This window comes from Paramormyrops kingsleyae, chromosome 3 (genome assembly GCF_048594095.1).
Source record: "Paramormyrops kingsleyae isolate MSU_618 chromosome 3, PKINGS_0.4, whole genome shotgun sequence".
Lineage (NCBI taxonomy): Eukaryota > Metazoa > Chordata > Actinopteri > Osteoglossiformes > Mormyridae > Paramormyrops > Paramormyrops kingsleyae.
The window spans coordinates 21,312,129-21,332,510 of NC_132799.1; the positions used below are offsets into that span (position 1 = coordinate 21,312,129).

Here is a 20,382-nt window from a genome sequence, read left to right on the forward strand (position 1 = left end):
GGAGCGCAATCCTGGGAGATGCTAATATATATAGCTAACAAGGGATCAAATAAGGCAGCTGCCACTGGTTAACTGGAGGGCAGGAACAAGAGGTAAGACTAACGAGCTCCAGGTGTGGCTAGTTTAGAGCCATGTCTGAGGGGATGTGACACTGCTGGGGTAGATATTCAATTTTTATTTTATGGTACATCCTCAGACCATAACCTCACTAATCTGCAGCTTTTGGGTTGGTAAGGGGTAAGGGGTGTGTGCTGATTACAGCGCGTTACCACACCCACCATACAACAAACAACCTCAGGGATGAGAACCTGAGAACAGCTGTGCAGTTGGTGATACCTCAGCACAACACTAGTCCAAATTGACCAGCGTGAGATTTTTCTGGTGGCTGGAGTGCCAATCCTGCCACCAACCCCCAAGTTTTCCCTGTAAGTTGGAGGACCTCCTTGCAGGACTAGATGTAGATTAATGTCACACCCAGGACAAAGAACCCAGAGAAAACAGAGTTCCATCCTGCCCTTTAAAACTTGAAAAATTAAGTGTGTAGAACCTCTGCTGAAACTTCAGCTGAGATCTTCACAGAGCTTCATAGGATGAGGCACAGTGAATTCTCCATGAACTGAAATTTACAGATAGAAGATAATAGACATAAATTATATTAGGACCATTTCTAAAATGTACACTGGAATGTTTTTTAATTGCTAAATTATGCTTCTATATAGATTTACTCCAGAAAATGGTGTAATTCAGTGTTTCTCAACCCAATCGTTGGGGACCCCCAGGATATTGCTCTCTCACAGTTCCCTGCCAGACAGTCCACATTTTTGGGAGCAAAAATGTGGACCCTCTGGGGGTCCTAAGGACTGGTGAAATTTGCAGATGACACCAAGGTGGGTGGTGTAGCAGATACTGAACTAGCGGCTCAGCAGCTACAGCGGGATCTTAATTTAATTAGTGACTGGGCTGACACCTGGCAGATGAAATTTAACATAGACAAATGTAAGGTACTCCATGTAGGGAGCAGAAATATAAAGTACAGGTATTTTATGGGACCTACTGAAATAAAGGTAGCTGATTATGAGAAAGACCTTGGTGTGTATGTTGATGCTTCCATGTCTCATTCTCGCCAGTGCGGGGAAGCAATAAAAAAGGCCAATAGGATGTTGGGGTATATCTCCAGGTGTGTGGAGTTTAAGTCAAGGGAGGTAATGCTAAGATTATACAATTCCTTGGTGAGACCTCACCTAGAATATTGTGTACAGGTTTGGTCACCATATCTTAAAAAGGACATAGCGGCCTTAGAAAAGGTGCAGCGTAGGGCCACAAGAATGATTCCTGGTCTTAGAGGAATGTCATACGAGGAAAGGTTATTTGAGCTAAATCTGTTCAGCCTCAAGCAAAGGAGACTGAGGGGGGACATGATCCAGGTCTATAAGATTCTAACAGGTTTGGATGCTGTTCAACTGAATAGTTACTTCAGCATTAGTTCCAATACAAGAACTCGTGGCCATAGGTGGAAATTAGCGGGAGAACATTTCAAACTGGATTTAAGGAAGCACTTCTTTACACAGCGTGTAGTCAGAGTATGGAATAGTCTTCCTGATAACGTAGTGCAAGCTGAATCCTTGGGTTCCTTTAAATCAGAGCTAGATAAGATTTTAACAACTCTGAGCTATTAGTTAAGTTCTCCCCAAGCGAGCTCAATGGGCCGAATGGCCTCCTCTCGTTTGTATAGTTCTTATGTTCTTATGGTTTGAGAAACACTGGTGTAAGTGATCCTGCTCTGATTATGTCCAAGATTAACAATCATAATTACACTTTAACTTAAGGCTATAAACTATTATGTGTGTGGTACTGGCTACCAAGGCGGGTTCAACTATGTTGACCTTGAGATAAGTCTTTTAGATGCATGAAAGTCACCCATAGATGTGATATCTCCTCAGTTTGCTTAAGCTCTTGGCTGGACTTCCTTCATATTGGGGTTGCTCAGAACGTAAACCATACATCCATGTTGCTGCTCCTTGTAATGTCTGCTACTGTGGTGTTTTACATTGCCCTCTACTATGGCTGGATTCTAGACAAGAATCATTGCAATTTCTGCTGGTTTTTTCACCTGGGTGAAGTGGACCTCAAGGGTAACAGTGAACACCCATGTTGGGAGACAACCATCATCCAGAGGTACAAAAAACACACTAATTCTGTTGTACAGCCACAGATCAATGACAGATACTTGGACAACTTCTCTGAAGGAGAAGCTGTCTTCTTCTTTCGGAAACTCCCATAAGAAAAAAAAAAATGACGTATTAGTGTGGATGTAGCATAAGACCAATTCACAAAGCCCCTTAGCGCTAAAAGTAGCACCTACTGTAAGTCTGGGGGAACTAAAAAGTAGTTGAGAGGATTCCTAAATCACTAAAGACCAATCCATAAACAGTTGCAAAATGGCTGCTGTCAATCCACGTCGCAATGTCTTGGAAACATTAAACAAACACTGAATTTTTCAGGGTCAGCCCCTGCTGTGGTCCTACCATGTCCCTTCCCCGTTTGACCAGCAGGTGGTGCTGGTCATTCCGTTCTTTATGTTAGTCTTTGTTCTCCCTTGTTGTCTGTCTGGTCTTGTGGCTCAATGTGTTGAGCATGTGGTTGTCTGTGTGCCCATCTGTCCTGTGATTGAATCCTGCCTCCTGTTTTTGTATGTTGCTCCTTAGTGTTTCTAGTTATTGTATCTGGTGGTTTTTGTATTTGGTTTTGTTCCTTGTGCCCCTGCTTGTCTTTACCTGTTTGTAATTCCCTAGTGTTGGTTTTGGTTTCCTTGGTTAGTTCTTAGTTTCCCTGTTTTTAGTTCCTTTGAGTTTATTAGTTTCACCTGTGCCCTGTTTCCCTGGTCTTTGTTAATTAGCCTCACCTGTCCTGTGTTAGTCTCGTTACCCCTTAGTTTTTTAGTTCCTGCTTCTGTTCAGTTCCCCAGTGGTTCATTGTTGTTGTTTGCGATGTTCAATGGTTTTGCTATTTTCAGTGTTTGATGTGTATTTGGTTTTTTGTGATTTAGTCTTAGTTTATTCCCTTTAGTTTTTGACCCTCATGGTCTTTTTTGGTTTTGTTGTGTTTGTAGTGTAGGGTGACCAGACAATCCATGTCAGGGAGGACACTTTGAGCTACTTCGGGTTTTACAAACTACTTTCTAATTGAAAGGCTCCTGTGCTCGGCTAAATAGTTTAGGTCTTCTTGTGCTTTGACTGGTTTGTTTCCTTGACTGAAAGACTCATCCAGCTGTTTCACATTAGCATTAGTGACACATGCATGATTATAGGAGACTGACCAATCAGCACACAGCAAGAGCTGAGTGCTCAAGTGAAATCCAGGTCCGCTTAATTGAAATGGTAATTTACAATTCCTGTCCTAGCTCAGAGTGTCCTCCCTGACATGGATTATCTGGTCACCCTATTGTAGTGTCTTCTGCTTTATGTAATAAACCCCTTTGTGTTCCTGGAGCCGCCAGTGGGTCGTCCATCCTTTTTTCTGTGTGCACTATGCCACGTTCTCGTGTCCAAGCCGCCCGGATCCGTGACAACGGAATAGTCTTCCTATTACTGTAGTGCAAGCTAAAACCTTAGGTTCCTTTAAATGAGAAATAAAGATTTTCACAACTGTAAGCTATTAGTTGAATTCTCCCCAAACAAGCTTGATGGGCCAAATGGCCTCCTCTTGTTTGTAAATTTCTTATGTTCTAATGAGTAGCAGCAAATTCTCTGGTGAGGGGTCACAGCAAAGACTTTATCAGCTATAAAAATGCATACCTCAAGACCCGTTGCAATGTGCCACAGACAATTCGTCTTTGCCAAGTTGCCTGAAATATGGTTCAAACTTAGTACCAGTTCATGTTTGACATTCACAATATGTGTGCTTATGCATTATGGCCAGCACAGGTGTTCTGCGTCCATTCTACGCATTTTTTGTGCACATACAACCGAGTTCATACTTCATCAGAAGCTGAAAAACAGGGTCTAAGTACTGCTGTTTATGAAATGATGTGGATGTATAGACAAGATGAAAATATCACCAGATGTTTGAGATATTCAAAATTTAATTTAGCATTTTCTAGATTTTTCTGGTATAAACCAGGTGTGATTCAAAGCAGATCCCACATGACATCCTGCAGATTCAACCTCCTGAATTCCAAATGCATGTTTGAAAAATGTATGTTTGCTTTGATGAGTTAGAATACAAGGCTAATTTCGCTAAAACAAAACTCAGGTACCAGCGGACAGATAATAAATCTAAATTTGGCTATGCTTTTAAGAGGATGGTTTAATCTAAATATTAGTTTAAACAATGTTACGTTAAACATATGGTGGCAATGTAGGTCAAGACTTCTAATTTTGAATATTACGAAAGCGCAGACTCTGGCAACACACCTGTTTTATGATGTGCCATTATTTGAATCTACATGTAAATGTCACGTGAATACGCAGATATTATGTCTATTGATGTGAGTGTACACTCTTGCCAAAAGTATTGGGACACCCCTCCAAATCACTGAATTCAGGTGTTCCAATCACTTCCATAGAAATCATGCCCACAGTAGTAGGAGCGCACAGGCAATGTCTTTGGCTGTTTATTTGTAATGACCGTAAGGAGCCGGGGCTGATGCCCCGTGTTGATTCACGGTATAAAAAAGACAGAGGGCTACTAGATTAGACGACTGACTTGAAATTAACCTGTTTATAAGGCGCGTCTTCATATGAAAGCAAGCACCTAGGCATGCAGACTGCTTCTACAAACATTTGCGAAAGAATAGGTCGTTCTCAGGAGTTCAGTGAATTCAAGCGTGGTACTGTGATAGGATGTCACCTGTGAAATGAGTCCATTCGTGAAATTTCCTTGCTACTAAGTATTTCACAGTCAACTGTTGGTGGTTTTATGACAAAGTGGAAGCAATTGGGAACAACAGCAGTTGAAAGGAACCCTTAATGCTGCAGCTCCAGTCAAAGAAACTCTTAATGCTGCAGCATTCAAAGCCATTTTGGACAATTTCATGCTCCCAACTTTGTGGAAACAGTTTGGGGGTGGCCCCTTCCTGTTCCAACATGACTGCGTACCAGTGCACAAAGCAAGGTCCATAAGGACATGGATAAGCGAGTCTGGTGTGGAGGAACTTGACTGGCCTGCACAGAACCCTGACCTCAACCTAATAGAACACCTTTGGGATGAATTAGAGTGGAGACTACGAGCCAGGCCTTTTTGTCCAACATCAGTGTCTGACCTCACAAATGTTCTCCTGGAAGAATGGTCAAAAGTTCCCATAAACACACTCCTAAACATTGTGGACAGCTTTTCCAGAAGAGTAGAAGCTGTTATAGCTGCAAAGGGTGGGCCAACTCCATATTAAAGCCTATGTATTAAGAATGGGATGTCATTAAAGTTCATGTGTGTGTAAAAGCAGGTGTCCCAATACTTTTGCCAATACAGTGTATGTAGCAAGAGCATAGTTTTGGACCACACAGAGTGCCATAAGATGGTGTTCCATACAGCAACACTACTTACGCTGCAACAGCACACGTAAGCTAATGCATTGCAAATGTGGAGTAAAAAATGGCCCTTACGAGTAAGAATGTGAAGTAAATCTTGCCCTACTTGTATTTCAGCTGAAGCCTGTACGCCGTCATTGCTCCAGACAAAGACTCTTCGGTATATTTATGTTAGCAGAAACTGGCCACAGTGAAGGTACAGACTAGGGATTGCATGACTTAAGGTTTTTTAAAGTTGATATTATGTCATGAAAGTCAAGTCGACGTTGACTAATCACTGATGATGTCATGAATAAAACCAGAGAGGGGAATGCTTTGCAACAAGGATTGCTGGCTGGCTCAACCGGGAACTTTTATAAGTCCTGGCCACTTTCATGTATCTCTTTTCCCCCTGCACAACAGGAACTGTTACCTTTATGCTAAATAAGCATATGTGTGTCGCAAAAGCGTTAAATATTGTGGTAACACAAACAACCTATACAAACACCTGAAAATACACAAAACACAATACACTGAGCTACAGTCACGCAGGGAGGAGGAGAGAGAGCTGTCAGAAAGACCTCCTGCGCCGAGGCAGAGTTCATTGGCAGAGTCTCTTCAGAGAGGCAGGGAATATCCAGGTAATTTAGAAGATGCATGACTGATGCAGTAGCCTAACTACAGACATGCTGAGTTTCCCACATAAACGAGATTCTGGCGACGGCCATCGTTTAATTTGGTCTGCCATAGTTTTTAGGATCTCATTTTAATAAACGTCAGTGTTCTCATTAAATGATTAAGTGCTAAATTGCTAATCAGCACGATCGGTGAAGTCATGCTCAAAATAATGCCTTTTATTGCACAATGATAAACACTGAGTGAACACTTTTTTATTTGACAATATAATTGTAAAAGTCTTGACAGCGCTGCTTCTACAACAAATTTCAAGAGAAAACACACAAATGGAAAGGATAAGATTCGTATGATAAGGGTATTGTAGGGTAATTTTAGGTATTTCATTTCATCTCAGGTGATTCCCCAAGAGCAAGTGCCATCACAAGGAGCCTCTGTGAAATGATTATGATGGACCTGCAACCTCTCTCTGTGGTTGAGGATAAGGGGTTTAGGAATTTTGCTAAGACAATGGACCCACGCTACAAGAGTCCTAGTAGGAAAAGTTTGATGGAAGGGAAAATACCTTCACTTTTTGCAGAGTGCCACTCTAAAGTTCAGAAATATCTTGACAGTGCAGAACATGCTGTACTGACAACAGACATGTGGACATCAAGATCCACAGAGGCATATTTAACTGTCTCATGTCATGTAATTGATGACGACTGGCAAATGCAGGCATTCGTCCTAGAAACCTGCAGTTTTACAAATCAACACACTGCAGAAAACATTAGCTCAGAATTGATCAAGATAACAACTGAATGGGGCATCACTGACAAAGTTCAAGCCGTAATCACGGATAAAGCCTTTAATATGGTTAATGCTGTACAGAAAGCAAGCTGAGCACATTATCCATGTTTTGCTCATACTTTGAATTTGGTCATTAAAGATTCCATCAAGGCCCTCCCAGACCTGCTCAGCCTCAAGGAGAGGTGCAATGCTATTGTGAGTTTTTTTCACCACAGCACAAGAGCAACAGAGAGGCTTAAAGTAGTGCAAAAACAGCATAACTTTCCAGAGCACAAACTGATCCTAGCAGTTGAAACAAGGTGGAACTCCTTGTCTTACATGCTTGAAAGACTACTGGAGCAGAGGGAAGCTATCACCACAGCCCTCTGTCTGTTTGGGAAGAGCACACTGTGCATGACTGAGGAAGAATGGTCGCTGATCAGTCTCTCTCTTGATGCACTGAGACTATTTGAGGAGGTTACAAAATAAATCTCTTCTGAAAAACATGTTACTTTCAAAAGTGATTCCCCTGGTTTCCCTACTTCTCAGGTCAACTGCATCTTATTCATGTGAAGGTAGCAAGCTTGCAGCTGAGCTGTCTGCACAGTGCCAACATCGTTTCAGAAACATTGAAACATTTTATGGCCTCGCTGTCAGTACCTTCCTGGACATAAGATTTAAAAATCTTGGCTTCCGCAACTCAACAAATGTTGAAACCATGAAAGCTCGACTCCTGACTGACATGCAGTCACTGCAGGCCTCAGCTCCCAGACCAAGCTCCAGTTCTAGCTCTGCCTCAGCTATGGCTTCTACTTCACATGCCCCTGCAGAGTCTGCTACACCTCCACCTGCACAAAAAGGGATATGGGCAGAGTTTGACAGTCAAGTCCTTGCAACACAGCAGCATCGCACAACAGGCACTGATGTGTTAATTGAAATGCATCGTTACTCAGAAGAAAAACAGATTCTGAGGGATCAAGACCCACTTCTTTGGTGGAAAAACAATCAACCAACATTTCCTACTCTCAGCAAGCTTGCCAAGAAACACTTGAGTGTCATCGCAACATCTGTGCCATCTGAGAGGATTTTTTCAACGGCACAAACTTCTACTTATTTATTTATTAAAGCAACATTATTTTGCAGGGGCTGACAATGATGAAATTAAAGTGATGGTTTGGAGTAATTCCAATCATAGCCCTGTTATATAAGCTTGGTGAGTGTTGTCGATAGCAAGGAAAGTGAAAAAAATTGGAACAACACAGACCGATTGGCGAACGCCCTGCTTACACTAACTCAATGGAACATAAGCTCACGTTACTCTATTTTCCATTCAATTAGCGTTAGATGCCGGTTCGCTATTTGGTATATGTTGTTCCAAATTCTTTCCGTCTCCTTCCCATTGAAAGCACTTGGCAAGCTCTACAACAGGGCTATGATTGTAATTACTCCAAACTATTGCTTTAACATGATGAATATGATATGAGGGCCGCTGTAGTGTAGTAGATAGAGGGCTTGAGCCTTAATCAAGCAATCAGGGTTCAAATCCCACCCAAAATATAGCTCTGAAGGGAAGAAAGTAGTCTACAACTGGACATTAAGGCCTCCACCTTCTCTTCATAAAACATAGGCCTACACATTTATATAAAATAAATTGTGCTGTTTTTTTTAAGTTTAATAAGTATCGAAATCGGTGATACTGGCCATGTATTTACTTGGTATCGGATCGATATCAGATTTTGCAGTATCGCCCACCACTAGCAAGCACTTAAATGCACACAGAGAATCAGGGCAAACCATGGACAGATAACTCATAATAAAAAATCAAAAAATCAAAAAGCAACACAGGTTAAAGGGAATCAGGTGGGTAGATTACAACTAATTAGCATAAACACTATTTAGAACCTAGACAGTGTCCAGTTTTAAGCTAACCGATATGTTTTATAGATTCTTATAGCCTGATGAAACACACGGCATTCGTGTGCAGTTAAAGCAGCAGATCTCCCATTGGAACAGAGCCCTATCAATCAAAGCGCTGTCCCGGCCGACAGAGTGACAGATAATGGAGTGCTTTCAGGTACGGAGAGTGGACTAGCAGGAAGTGTCAAGGCAGGACGCCAGCGAGGTAAAAGCTGCACGGTAGGGAAGTTAAAACGCAGCAGCTGAAACATGTCAAGCGAGGTGCGCTACTGTGAAAAGTTTTCGTACCTGTTCCTGAAGGCGACTCTCATCGTATACGCCACAGTATTCTGGGTGAGTCTCGGTCCCGGTTTCGTCTTCAGTCCCTGTCTTGCCTTACCCTCCGTGTGTCGGGGTGTGTTTGTACCGAGTGAACAGCTGTAGCATTGCTGATATGTTAATAAATTTGTTTGGCTTTGTTGCTGTTCATTTACGAGTAGTAGGAGCGCACAGGCAATGTCTTTCGCTGTTTATTTGTAATGACCGTAAGGAGCCGGGGCTGATGCCCCGTGTTGATTCACGGTATAAAAAAGACAGAGGGCTACTAGATTAGACGACTGACTCGAAATTAACCTATTTATTAAGCGCGTCTTAATTTGGTTTAATTTCATTTGCTACCCAGATGCTTGACTAAGTAAAACTGACTATAACATGCTGATATTATCGTTCTTGTTTTAAAGAAATATTATGGGATTTTGCCAGTGTTTGTCGCGCTTGCACTGAACAGAACAGATTCATGTTTCAGCGAGCAAGTGGGAAATGAAAGCAGGCATTTTTAAGAAGGTATTCCGCCAAATTCCCATTCTTATTTCAGTTTGCACGTTAGATTTTAATTGTGAAACTTTAAATGCCGTGAATACTGCGTAAGGCCAATTAATTCAGCATATGGAGCCATGAACAGGGAGCAGCAGATCGCCGGAAAGCGCTTCCTCTGCGTCAGACGAATGGCAGCGCTTCAGTCGGCCTGACTTACAATTTGGTGTCTGTGCTCAAGTGGCACATAATAAATGCAGATGGTAATTTGTCCAGTTAAGCACTTTATTCACGCTGAGTAAATCTCTTTAGAGTATTCTGCTGCAGATCGTGTTTATACGGCAGCTTAAATAACACTTCGTCTGCGTTGGGCTGAAAACGATTGGCCTTGACCCGTTTGAATCTGTAAAGCTTCTCATTAAATGGCTTTCCAAAGCACAATATCCGTGTTGCAGGAATGCTTAATACTATTTAAAATTTCTTAAGAATAAAATTTATGTTTTTACTTAAAATTATTTGGTGGCATTTCTCACGTAACTTCTTCGCTATGTTCAGTTATCAGGAAGTTAAGTGAAGTAGGGCCCGCCGGACCAAGGTGCACAAAAAACAAAAGGACAGAAGTAATACGGGACTACACAGTGCAATTTACAGGACGCGACAACATACAGTGCAGTCGAACCGTGGTGGTTTGAGTGGATATTGAATAAGTTGTATTATTGCCGATACAGTATTACAACCTGTACTGTATTTTAGCAGCTAGATGGCAATAAATTGTAATAAAAGTGCAGAAGTGCAAACAGTAGCAGCAGGACAGAGAGTGTGCAGAATATAATAAATGGCGTATGAAATACAGTTCGTGATTCTTTTCTGGTTCAGTCTGACGGCCTGAGGGAAGAAACTATTTCCTATCCTGGCAGTAAAATAACCTTTTGCCATACCGAAGGAGGGAGAAAGGAATGTGGGAGGGGTGTGTGGGGTCATCCGTAATCCTGGTGGCTTTGTGGATGCAGCACACAGTTTAAATGTCTGCGACAGAGGGGAGAGAGACCCTGATTATCTTTTCTGCTGTCTGAAGCAGAGCAATTCCTGTAGCAAGCTGTGAAGAAACACAAGATACACACGGTGGGAGATTTACATAAGCTAATTACACACGAGGATCAGACAGGGTACACAAAACATGGGCAAAACCCATGCGTGACAATAAGGAAAAATAACCATTAACAATACAAGTGCTATTTACAACTGCACGCGGGGCATGCTGGGACATGCACCCCGCCGGTGCTACACTGCCCTCTCCTCAGAGGTCGACCATCCCGGAAGCCACCCCCCAGTTCCCACCTCAGTGCTGATGCGAGTCCCAGGGGTTCGCTGGTAGCCGGCGGTACGTTGCCTCCGATGGTGGGGCAGGTTGCTCCCTGTGTGCTGGCATGGCTAGCTGCTGGGCAATACTGGCACGTCGGATCCCCGCCGGCGTTGACCCTTCTTCCGCCCCTTAAGGGGACCCAGTACAGCTTCCAGGGGGTCCATGCCCAGTGATTTTCCCCCCACAGCCAGGCTCCCTTCTTGGCGACAGCCAGCGCAAGAGGCTGCTGCAGACTTATGGCAGTGCAGCATCCACCTGGCCCCGGCCCTTCTTTCTACCCCGCTTAGGGCCCGGGTGTTGTGGGGCAGGCAGGCCCTGCCGCGGGGCCTCCTGTTCACAGGGTCGTGTGGCCCTGCACAGCAGCTCCCGCTCTGGTCGAGCCGCCAGCTCGCCAAGCTCCTTGGCTAGCTGGGCCTCCACTCGGTCATGCAGCGCGACCTCTGCTTCTTGCAGCTCGCGGTGTTCCTCAGCCAGCTGGGCTTCCAAGCTGCGACACACCTCCTCCCGGCCGAGCAGCGCCATTTCGTGGCCCCATAATGTCGCCTCCGCTGCTTTGGCCAGGCACCTCTGCCGGTCGTGCTCCTTCTCCCAGCTGGCTAACTCACCGCAGTGCTGCTCCAGCTCCTGCCGCTCCTGCTCTGCAGACTCCCGCAGCTGCTCACAGTCATGATGGTCAAGCCCGCAGCGCTCTGCAGCGAGCCGGGCATCCCAGCTGCGGCACACCTCCTCCCGCTCCAACAGGGCAGCCTCCGCTGGTCATGCTCACAGCCAGAATCGTGCTGCGGTCTCTCGTTACTGACAAGCAGGGAGCTCTGGACGGCCGGTGAGCAGCTTGAGTCCGCTGCAGAGTCCGCCTTCCTCAGTCGCCGATGTCGTTTTTGCCAAGGTTTTGGCGGGCAGGCAGGAGTGGCTTCAGGGCGTGCAGTGTGGGTCTAGTGTATCCCAGATAGAGTGGGTGGTGCCTCTATTTCCCCGGTGTCCCCTGCTTGTCTGCCAGAGGCTCTGGTGCAAGCTTCTGGGCAGTAGCGAGCCTGGTGCCCTGCTCTCCCACAGCACCAGTAGATGAGCTTCTCGTCCCTCATGGGGTGCCGGCGCTTCTCTGCTGCCTCAAGGTCCACCAGGCTGGAGTAAACTTGCCAGATGATGGTGATCAGCGCTCGCTCCAGCCGTGCCAACAGGATTGCTTCCGGGATCCCACTTCTAACACCAATGTGGCATCAGGCAGACTGAGCCATTGCAGGAGCAGAAAGAGACACGGAGACTCGCTTGCTGGGGAGAATACACTCTTTATTAGCAGTCCTGAAAAGGACTACATCAGGCACCCAACGAGCACTGAACCCATTACACATAAGAAACACAAAATTGTCAGACGCTGAACTGTAAGATACACACACGGTGGGAGATTTACGTAAGCTAATTACACACGAGGATCGGACAGTGCAAACACATGTGCAACAATAAGGAAATATAACCATTAATAATAATATTATTATTATTATTTATTATTATTATTATTAACAACAACAATACAAGGGCTATTTACAACTGCATGTAGGGCATGCTGGGACATGTGCCCTCCCGGTTTTATGCTGAAGGCTAGCGCTGCCTCTTTTTTTTTTTTTTTTTTTTTTTTTTGCCACTCAAAAGGCATGAATGCGGTGACTTCCACCTCCTGTGACATCATGCGCATAACCTTGCGGTATGAGGAGTGTAAGAATGTCCGAAAAGAGGGTGATGCTTTGGAAGGATTTTACGCATTTAACAGCAACTAGTAGCACAGCAATTTGTAGTCTTGTAAAAACAATTTTGAGAGGTGGAAGCAGCATTTAGTGGAAAATCCCACTAAACAAAGTGCACGAAATTGTGCAACACGAATAATATGGAAAAAAAAGCAATGGATGATTTGGGAGTCGCTAGCTTGGGCTATTTTGTGCACTCGCTACAGCTTGGGATACACGAGGGGCTGCTATTGCAACGAAGTGTAAGTGACGCTGTTGCCAGTGACAGAAAAATTGTAGGGCATTTTAAGCATATGCCACTTGCATGAACTTTCTTGGAAGATATTCAAATTGAACTGCAAATGCATCATAAAGGCTTAAAACAACATGTACAAATGAGGTGGAACAGTGCTTTCTGGTATGTTACCAGAAGCCTAATTAAAGGTTTTTTTAGCCTATATTTTTTTTATTTGTATTTACTAGTTTAAAAAAATAGTGTGTATGTACAGTATATATACTTTACACTTATTATATCATTATATAAAGAGCATTATATAAAGAGCACTTGTATCAGAATCTGTATTGAAATTTGCAGATTTGCATCGGAACTGAAAAAATCGGCCCATCCCTGTCTTGACCTATATTATGCATATTATGCATATTATGATAATGTTTGTTCTAGTGCTGTCAAACGATAATTTTTTTTTAATCAGATTAATCACAGGGTTGCTGTGGATTAATTTTGATTAATCACAATTAAATATTCATTTTAAATCTATATTAATCACATTTCATTTTGTATGAGCAAACAGACTCAAGAAAAAAGGGAATATATATGCACTTAACGTGTTTATTGAACATCTTGAACATGAGTCGGATGCATTCCATCTGTCACAGAAGTGCAATACCATGGACCCATATCAAAAAACTAGATTTTTTGCTTAGCCGGACTACTTGTCGGATTTAAGGTACCTCAGTTTAAATGGTCTTTATCTTCGTTCATTTACAATTAGCCCGAACTACTGTAAATCCGACAAATAATCCGACTAATCATGAAATTCAATTCTAGCCCGGTTAATTGCCATTGTTTGACAATTTTGACAGCCCTAGTTTGTTCTAATTGTAACTTAATTGTAGCAACCTATTCCTTACATTTATCAATTACTGCTGACAACGATGTTTTTGCACATGTTCAGACACAACCGGAATATTAAAACATTGTGATGCATGATTTCTATACTAACACATAGATCCAGAAATTACAGGACACCCAATATGGTGATAGTCAGGTGAAAAAATTAGGACACCCCATTAAATATTTTAGCTCTTTATTAAGAAATATCAATATTTAATCATCTTTTAAATCATATCTGTAGGTAAAGGTGATGTATCACCTTTGCAAAAACAAGAAACAAATTCACTTATTTAGCAAAAGAAATTAACTATGATGCCAATTTCCACTCAGGAAAAAGCTAGGACACCATCACATCTATTACTATTTAAAATGCCTAGAATTAGATTCTGGAGCACCACGTCAGGTGAAAATGATTAGAACATCATTACAGAGCTTTTTGGTGGAGCCTGTCTTATTTAAACCACAGACATGTATAGTTTGGTTTGCTCCTGATTGTTGAAGTGAACGATATCACAATGGTGAGGTCCATAGAGCTCTCTGAGGCCTTTGGAAAGAAGACTGCAATTGCAGATGAGTCTGGGATGGGATATAAAAAGATCTTGAGAGTTTGGAATCGGCCATTCCACTGTCTGAAAAATAATTTACAAGTGGAGCATATTTAAAACAATTGCCAACATGGCCAGATCAGGCTGCCCTAGCAACTTCAGCCCAAGAGCAGACTGCAGGATGCTGAAAGAATTCTCCAAAAATTCTAAAATATCATCACGGGGGACATACAGGAAGCTCTTGCCCCAGTTGATGTCAAGGTACATGCATCTGCCATCAGAAAGAGAGAAAGAGAGCACACGTTTGATTTTACATGGGAGGTGTGCCAGGAGGAAACCCTTGCTGTCAAAAAAATAAAAAATAGTTTGCCAGAGACCGCCTAGTCAGACTGGGACTTTTGGAGCAATGTGCTTTGGACAGATAAATCTAAAATTGAATTATTTGGACACAGTAACAGATTTTGAGCAGAAGAACCTCATACCAGCTGTGAAGCATGGGGGTGGAAATGTGAAAACATCTGTCCAAAAGTTGAAGCTGAATTGGGGGTGGACCATGCAACATGACAATGACCCAAAACATTCCAGTAAATCCACCAAGAAAAGGCTTAGAAAGAAATTGAGAGTTCTGGAATAGCCAAGTCAAAGCCTGGATCTGAATCTTATTGTGATGCTGTGGGGTGATTTGAAACGGACCGTGCACGCAAGACACCTTTCAAACATCACATAGTTTAAGGAATTCTGCATTTGAGAGTGGGGAAAACTTTCTGCCAGTGATTTTAGAGATTGATATATGGTTTCGTACACGTCTTATTGAGGTTGTTTTGGCCAAGGGGAGAATGGTACTTGCCTGACTGCATTTTGCCAAGTGTAAAGTTTGGGAATGGCCCCTTCCTGTTCCAACATGACTGTGCACAAGTTCACAAAGCAAGGTCCATAAGGACATGGAGTGTGTCTGACCTGAGAGTGGGCCAACTCCATATTAAAGCCTATGTATTAAGAATGGCATGTCATTAAAGTTCATGTGTGTGTAAAGGCAGGTGTCCCAATACTTTTGGCAATAAAGTGTATCTAATGTTAAATGCTTTTAATGAAATTCAACTTTAAAGTGGCATCAGTATGGTCATAAATCCAATAGGACTGCCAATTCCTTTATTTTTGCTGTACACTGAAAACATTTTGGTTTGACATCAAAAGTTGAATGAGACGAGATCAGTAATTCAACTTTTATTTTCAGGTATTTACATCTAGATAAGTTAACTTAGAATATGTCGTTTGTAATGGAACACCAAATTTTTAGGTGAGCAAAAGTATAGGAACAAATGGTTTAAACTGAACAATATGTGATATTTAGTTGCAAATCTTTTGCGTGCAATAACTGCATCAAGCCTGTGACACATTGACATCACCAAATGTTTGCATTTTTCTTTTGTGATGCTTTTCCAGGCTTTCACTGCAACCAATGTGTTGTTTGTTTTGGGGGGTTTCTCCTTTCAGTCTCCTCTTTAGCAGGTGAAATGCATGCTCCATAGGGTTTAAGTCTGGAGATTGACTTGACCAGTCTAAAACCTCCACTACTTTCCCCTGATGAATTCCTTGGTTGTTTTGGTAGTGTTTTCGGTTGTTGCCTTGCTGCATGAAGGATCTCCCAATCTGTTTTGTTGCACCTCTTTTTAATTTGGTAAACAAAATGCTTAATTTTGCTGCTGGCATCAAGTGTTACATCATCAATGAAGATCAATGAGCCTGTCCTAGAAGCAGCCATGCAAGCCCAAGCCATGACATTACCTCCACCGTGTTTCACAGAAGAGCTTGTGTGTTTGGAATCATGAGAAGATCCTTTCGTTCTTCACACGTTATCCTTTTTTTTTTTTTTTTGTCTAATTAGACCATAAAACTTTGTCCCAGAATGTTTGAGCCATGATTCTGTACCTTTTGGGCCTTAATCCAGGCTGCAGATTAAATATTAAATATGGATTCCCAATTGATGAGGTGAAGTCAAGATCAAATTAGAATCACATAATTCACATTTTTCACAATCATTTGAATATAGTTTAGTGTTTGCCATACTTCCTGAAGCTTTTGTTTCCTCTCTTCTGTGGCACTACTGTCAAACTAATGAAGCATTTTTATCTGTTATTTTCATAATAAATGGAAAATATGGTGACTTTTTGAGAATGTCCCCTTTGTTATCTACAGAGTGTCAGCTTAAGCATTTAGCAGCGCTACTGCCTCTTCGACTGTCTAAGTTGGCGCCACTCCTGGCAGCTATTTGTTTTAGGGGCTTACAGTTACCATACCTACCTGCAGTTCTCTTTTACAACTGTTTTGACTTTCATGTTATGCTGTAGTATTGTCTCTGCTTTGCTAAGCCTATGAGGCCTAAAGTAAAGTGTGCTTTGGATGGTTGTACAAATATTCATACCCTGGCCCATGCCTGGGGTATCTGTTCATAACTGCACTGGTGGAGAAAAGGATTGCTTTCTCTGGTAGGTAGGAAATAAAGAAGTAAACGGGCCACATAGTGATTTACTTTATTTTAAACTCTTTACAGGGTTACCAGCAAGGACCAGTTCCTAATTTAGACAAAATCCTTAAATCCTAGGACACAGTCCAAACTGAGTTCAGTATGTGGTATTGGCACATTCTGGGATTTTTCAGCCATTCTCCAAAGGCCATCTTTTGCTTTGGAATGTAAATAAAGTGGATAAAGATGCTTAGATAGAAGGTGTTAGTGTCATGCTCGGTGCCCTCGATTATCGTTATCCTGCCTTTCCCGTTCTCTGTTCTTCACCTTTGTGTGCTTTCCCTGTTTCCTGGGCCACCTCATAGCTTAGGGGGTTGAACATGCAGTTTAGAATCCATGGGGCCTCTGGCCATGGGTTCGAGGCTGGCTCAGGCTAGTCACATCTGTTGTTTTATATTTAATGTTAGTGTTTTTCTGTTTTCCTTTTTGAGTTTTCCTCTTCTAGATTTGTCTTCCTTGTGCTTTGTACTTGTTTTTTTCTAGTGTAGTATCTCCTGGTTTTCTCAGTTTTAGGTCATGTAGCTTTTTTAGTTCTGTGCGCATTAGTATTAGTTATTTCATCTGTGCCTTGTCTGTTTTCCAGTGCCTGTGTTAATTTCCCATCTGTTGCTCGTTGTCCTGTGCCTTCAGTGATTGGTTGATTTGTCTTATGCTGTATCTGTCCATCCTTGTTAGTTTCAGGCCTTAGGGAATTTTAGTGCTTGCCTTTGTTTTGTTCTTTAGTCCATCATTGTATTAGGCACCTATGCTAATGTTGCTCTGTTTAGTTTCCCTAGTCCTGGTCCGTAGTTGTGTTCAGTTATGGTTTCTTTATTTGTTAATTAAAGGAACACTTATTAATCAGAGTATAGCATCAAGTCAATTAAACTTCTGGGATATTGACATGGTCAGTTAAGTAGCAGAGGGGGTTGTTAATCAGTTTCAGCTGCTTTGGTGTTAATGAAATTAACAACAGGTGCACTAGACCAGCTCACGACCCCCAAAATAACCGTGTCAGTGACTCGTGACCCCCACTATCCTCGGAAGTGGTTAAAATATACAAATGTTGCGCACAACAGTGCACATGCGCCAATAGGCCTATCCAAACATGAGCAGGGATCGAAATTATCGACGGCAAAAGCTGCCGTGCCTTAGCAATTTGCCATGCTGCCCTGAATATTTACAAGTTCTAGCCAGCAGCTACTTGCAGATACCCTCTTCCTCATTTGCCTATTGTGTATGTTTAGATCATAATAAAGTCAATAAACTTATGAAATCAAGAACAAGTTCTTCCGTTTTTTACTTCTTTGTCGCCATGTCCATGATATCTGGGTTGATAAGCGCATCCCATAATTTTACGTTAGCCACACCTCCATGGTTAAATTATTCAGAGCGGCTATTCTAGCCGATGCTTAGCTCCCTCCGAAACTAATAGTAACATGTTCATAGAATAGGGAGGGTGAGAAGGTTTAGAAGTTCTTCTGAAAGTGAGGCTGTATTGGGGGTATTTTTGGCACGTGAACAATCATCGATTTACATCGACAAATACATGTTAAGGACCTGTTATAAGGCCACAAAGTTCCAATTAAAATGCCTACGAAAGATCGGGTGAAAAAACAGAAAGCAGGCTGAGATGACGGCCGCTGCTTCTAAGACCCAGAAAATAACCACATTTTTTAGGTAATTTCGCTGGTTATGCATGTCTTTCCCAATCATACCGCATCTATTGTTATGGAAATTATCTGTCATTACTTGACGTTGTAATAATTTATAATAGACTGTAATAATTCTTAGAAGATTGAAATAATTGATACCAGATGTGCATTGAATTGAAGTGAATACGGAGAAGGAGTTAGAGCATAAACTGTACTGTCCTGCAGCTGCTGTCATGGGACAGTTCGTAGTGGCTCGCGGCACTGGGCGGGACAGTTCGTAGTGGCTCGCGGCACTGGGCGGGACAGTTAGCGAGTGGCTCGCGACTGTGTTTGAGTGGCTCGGGACAGTTGGCGAGTGTTAGTTGGCTTGAATATGGTCACTCATGCATTATTTTGAAGTTCTGTTAGTCATGTTAGTGTCAATGTCTCAGTAAAAATAATGTTCATTAAATTAAAGTTTTTATCACTGACAATAGCTGGTTCTGTTTTTTTTCATAAAACATTTCGTCATTACTGAGTAGGTGAATGAAGGCAACAGCATCTTTTTTCAATAGCTAGTCTAACAGTATTTCACAGGGTGCTAATGCATTTATTGCCCTTGAAAATGTCAGAATGCTAAATATTTCATGCGTCCGGCTATATACCTTTTTGCCTCAGTGCCCTGGCCAGTAATTCTTGATTGCCTTGGTGCCCTCCGAACCTACGGGAAAATGCCTTAGTGCCCTCCTATATTTGAGGGGATAAAAGGCAAACATTGCTGTGCCCCCCGAACAAAGTAATTCTACCCCTGCATGAGCATGACAACACAAAAGAACACAATGGTCTAACAACCATATAACTTTTTTTTTTAATTGTTACTCATTCGTTTCATTTCAACAAAAGTAATATCTTAAGCATAAAGCGATGAAAATTACCTACATGTTATGTGCACATGTCGGAATGTTTTAACATGGTGCTGTAAATTCTGCTGCAACTGACGCTATTGTGTTGTTAATCTGTGGTAATCACCTCAGGGGTCACGATCAAATGGAAAGAAATTTGAAAAGCTGATGGATTTTTTTAATTTGCATATTTTTTTAAATGCAACTATTAACTACTAGTTTTTATCTTTTGTTAGTTATGGATAAAATGTTAATATAAAATGTTAAAATGTTGATAAAATTTTATTTCTAATAGTTTTAAAAAAATTATTTGATTTCTTGGAAATCATCTCGCGACCCCCCCCTCAATGTCTCACGACCCCCCAGAGGGTCGTGACCCCTACTTTGGGAACCACTGCACTAGAGGGGCAACAATGAGACGACCCCCAAAACAGGAATGGTTTAACAGGTGGAGGCCACTGACATTTTTCCCTCCACATCTTTTCTGACTGTTTTTTTCCACTAGTTTTGCATTTGGCTACAGTCATTGTCACTTTTGGTAGCATGAGGTGATACAGTACCTGCACCCTACAGAGGTTGCACAGCACAGTCCAACTGCTCCAGGATAGCGCATCAATACATGCCAATTGCCAGAAGGCTTGCTGTGTCTCCCAGAACAGTCTCAAAGGCATGGAGGTAATTCCAGGAGACAGGTAGTTACTCTAGGAGAGCTGGACAGGGCCATAGAAGGTCCTTAACCCATCAGCAGGACCAGTATCTGCTCATTTGTGCAAGGAGGAACAGGAGGAGCACTGCCAGAGCCCTACAAAATGACCTCCAGCAGGCCACTGGTGTGAATGTCTCTGACCAAACAATCAGAAACAGACTTCATGAGGGTGGCTTGAGGGCCCGACGTCCTCTAGTGAACCCTGTGCTCACTGCCCGACACTGTGGACCTCGATTGGCATTTGCCGTAGAATACCAGAATT

The 20,382-nt window shown here is 42.4% G+C and overlaps 1 protein-coding gene across 2 annotated transcripts in view; it reads left to right on the top strand.

Moving 5' to 3' along the window:
• The first annotated feature begins 8,896 nt into the window (after window positions 1-8,896).
• The window catches only part of tspan15 (tetraspanin 15), a 53,921-nt gene continuing 42,435 nt past the window's right edge, over window positions 8,897-20,382 (top strand). The window contains exon 1 of one of the 2 annotated variants that reach the window (XM_023821532.2): window positions 8,897-9,155. In XM_023821532.2, the coding sequence (XP_023677300.1) occupies window positions 9,072-9,155 (84 nt within the window). In that variant the 5' untranslated portion in view covers window positions 8,897-9,071. The remainder of the gene's footprint in view (window positions 9,156-20,382) is intronic. The other variant, XM_023821531.2, reaches the window with a different exon arrangement.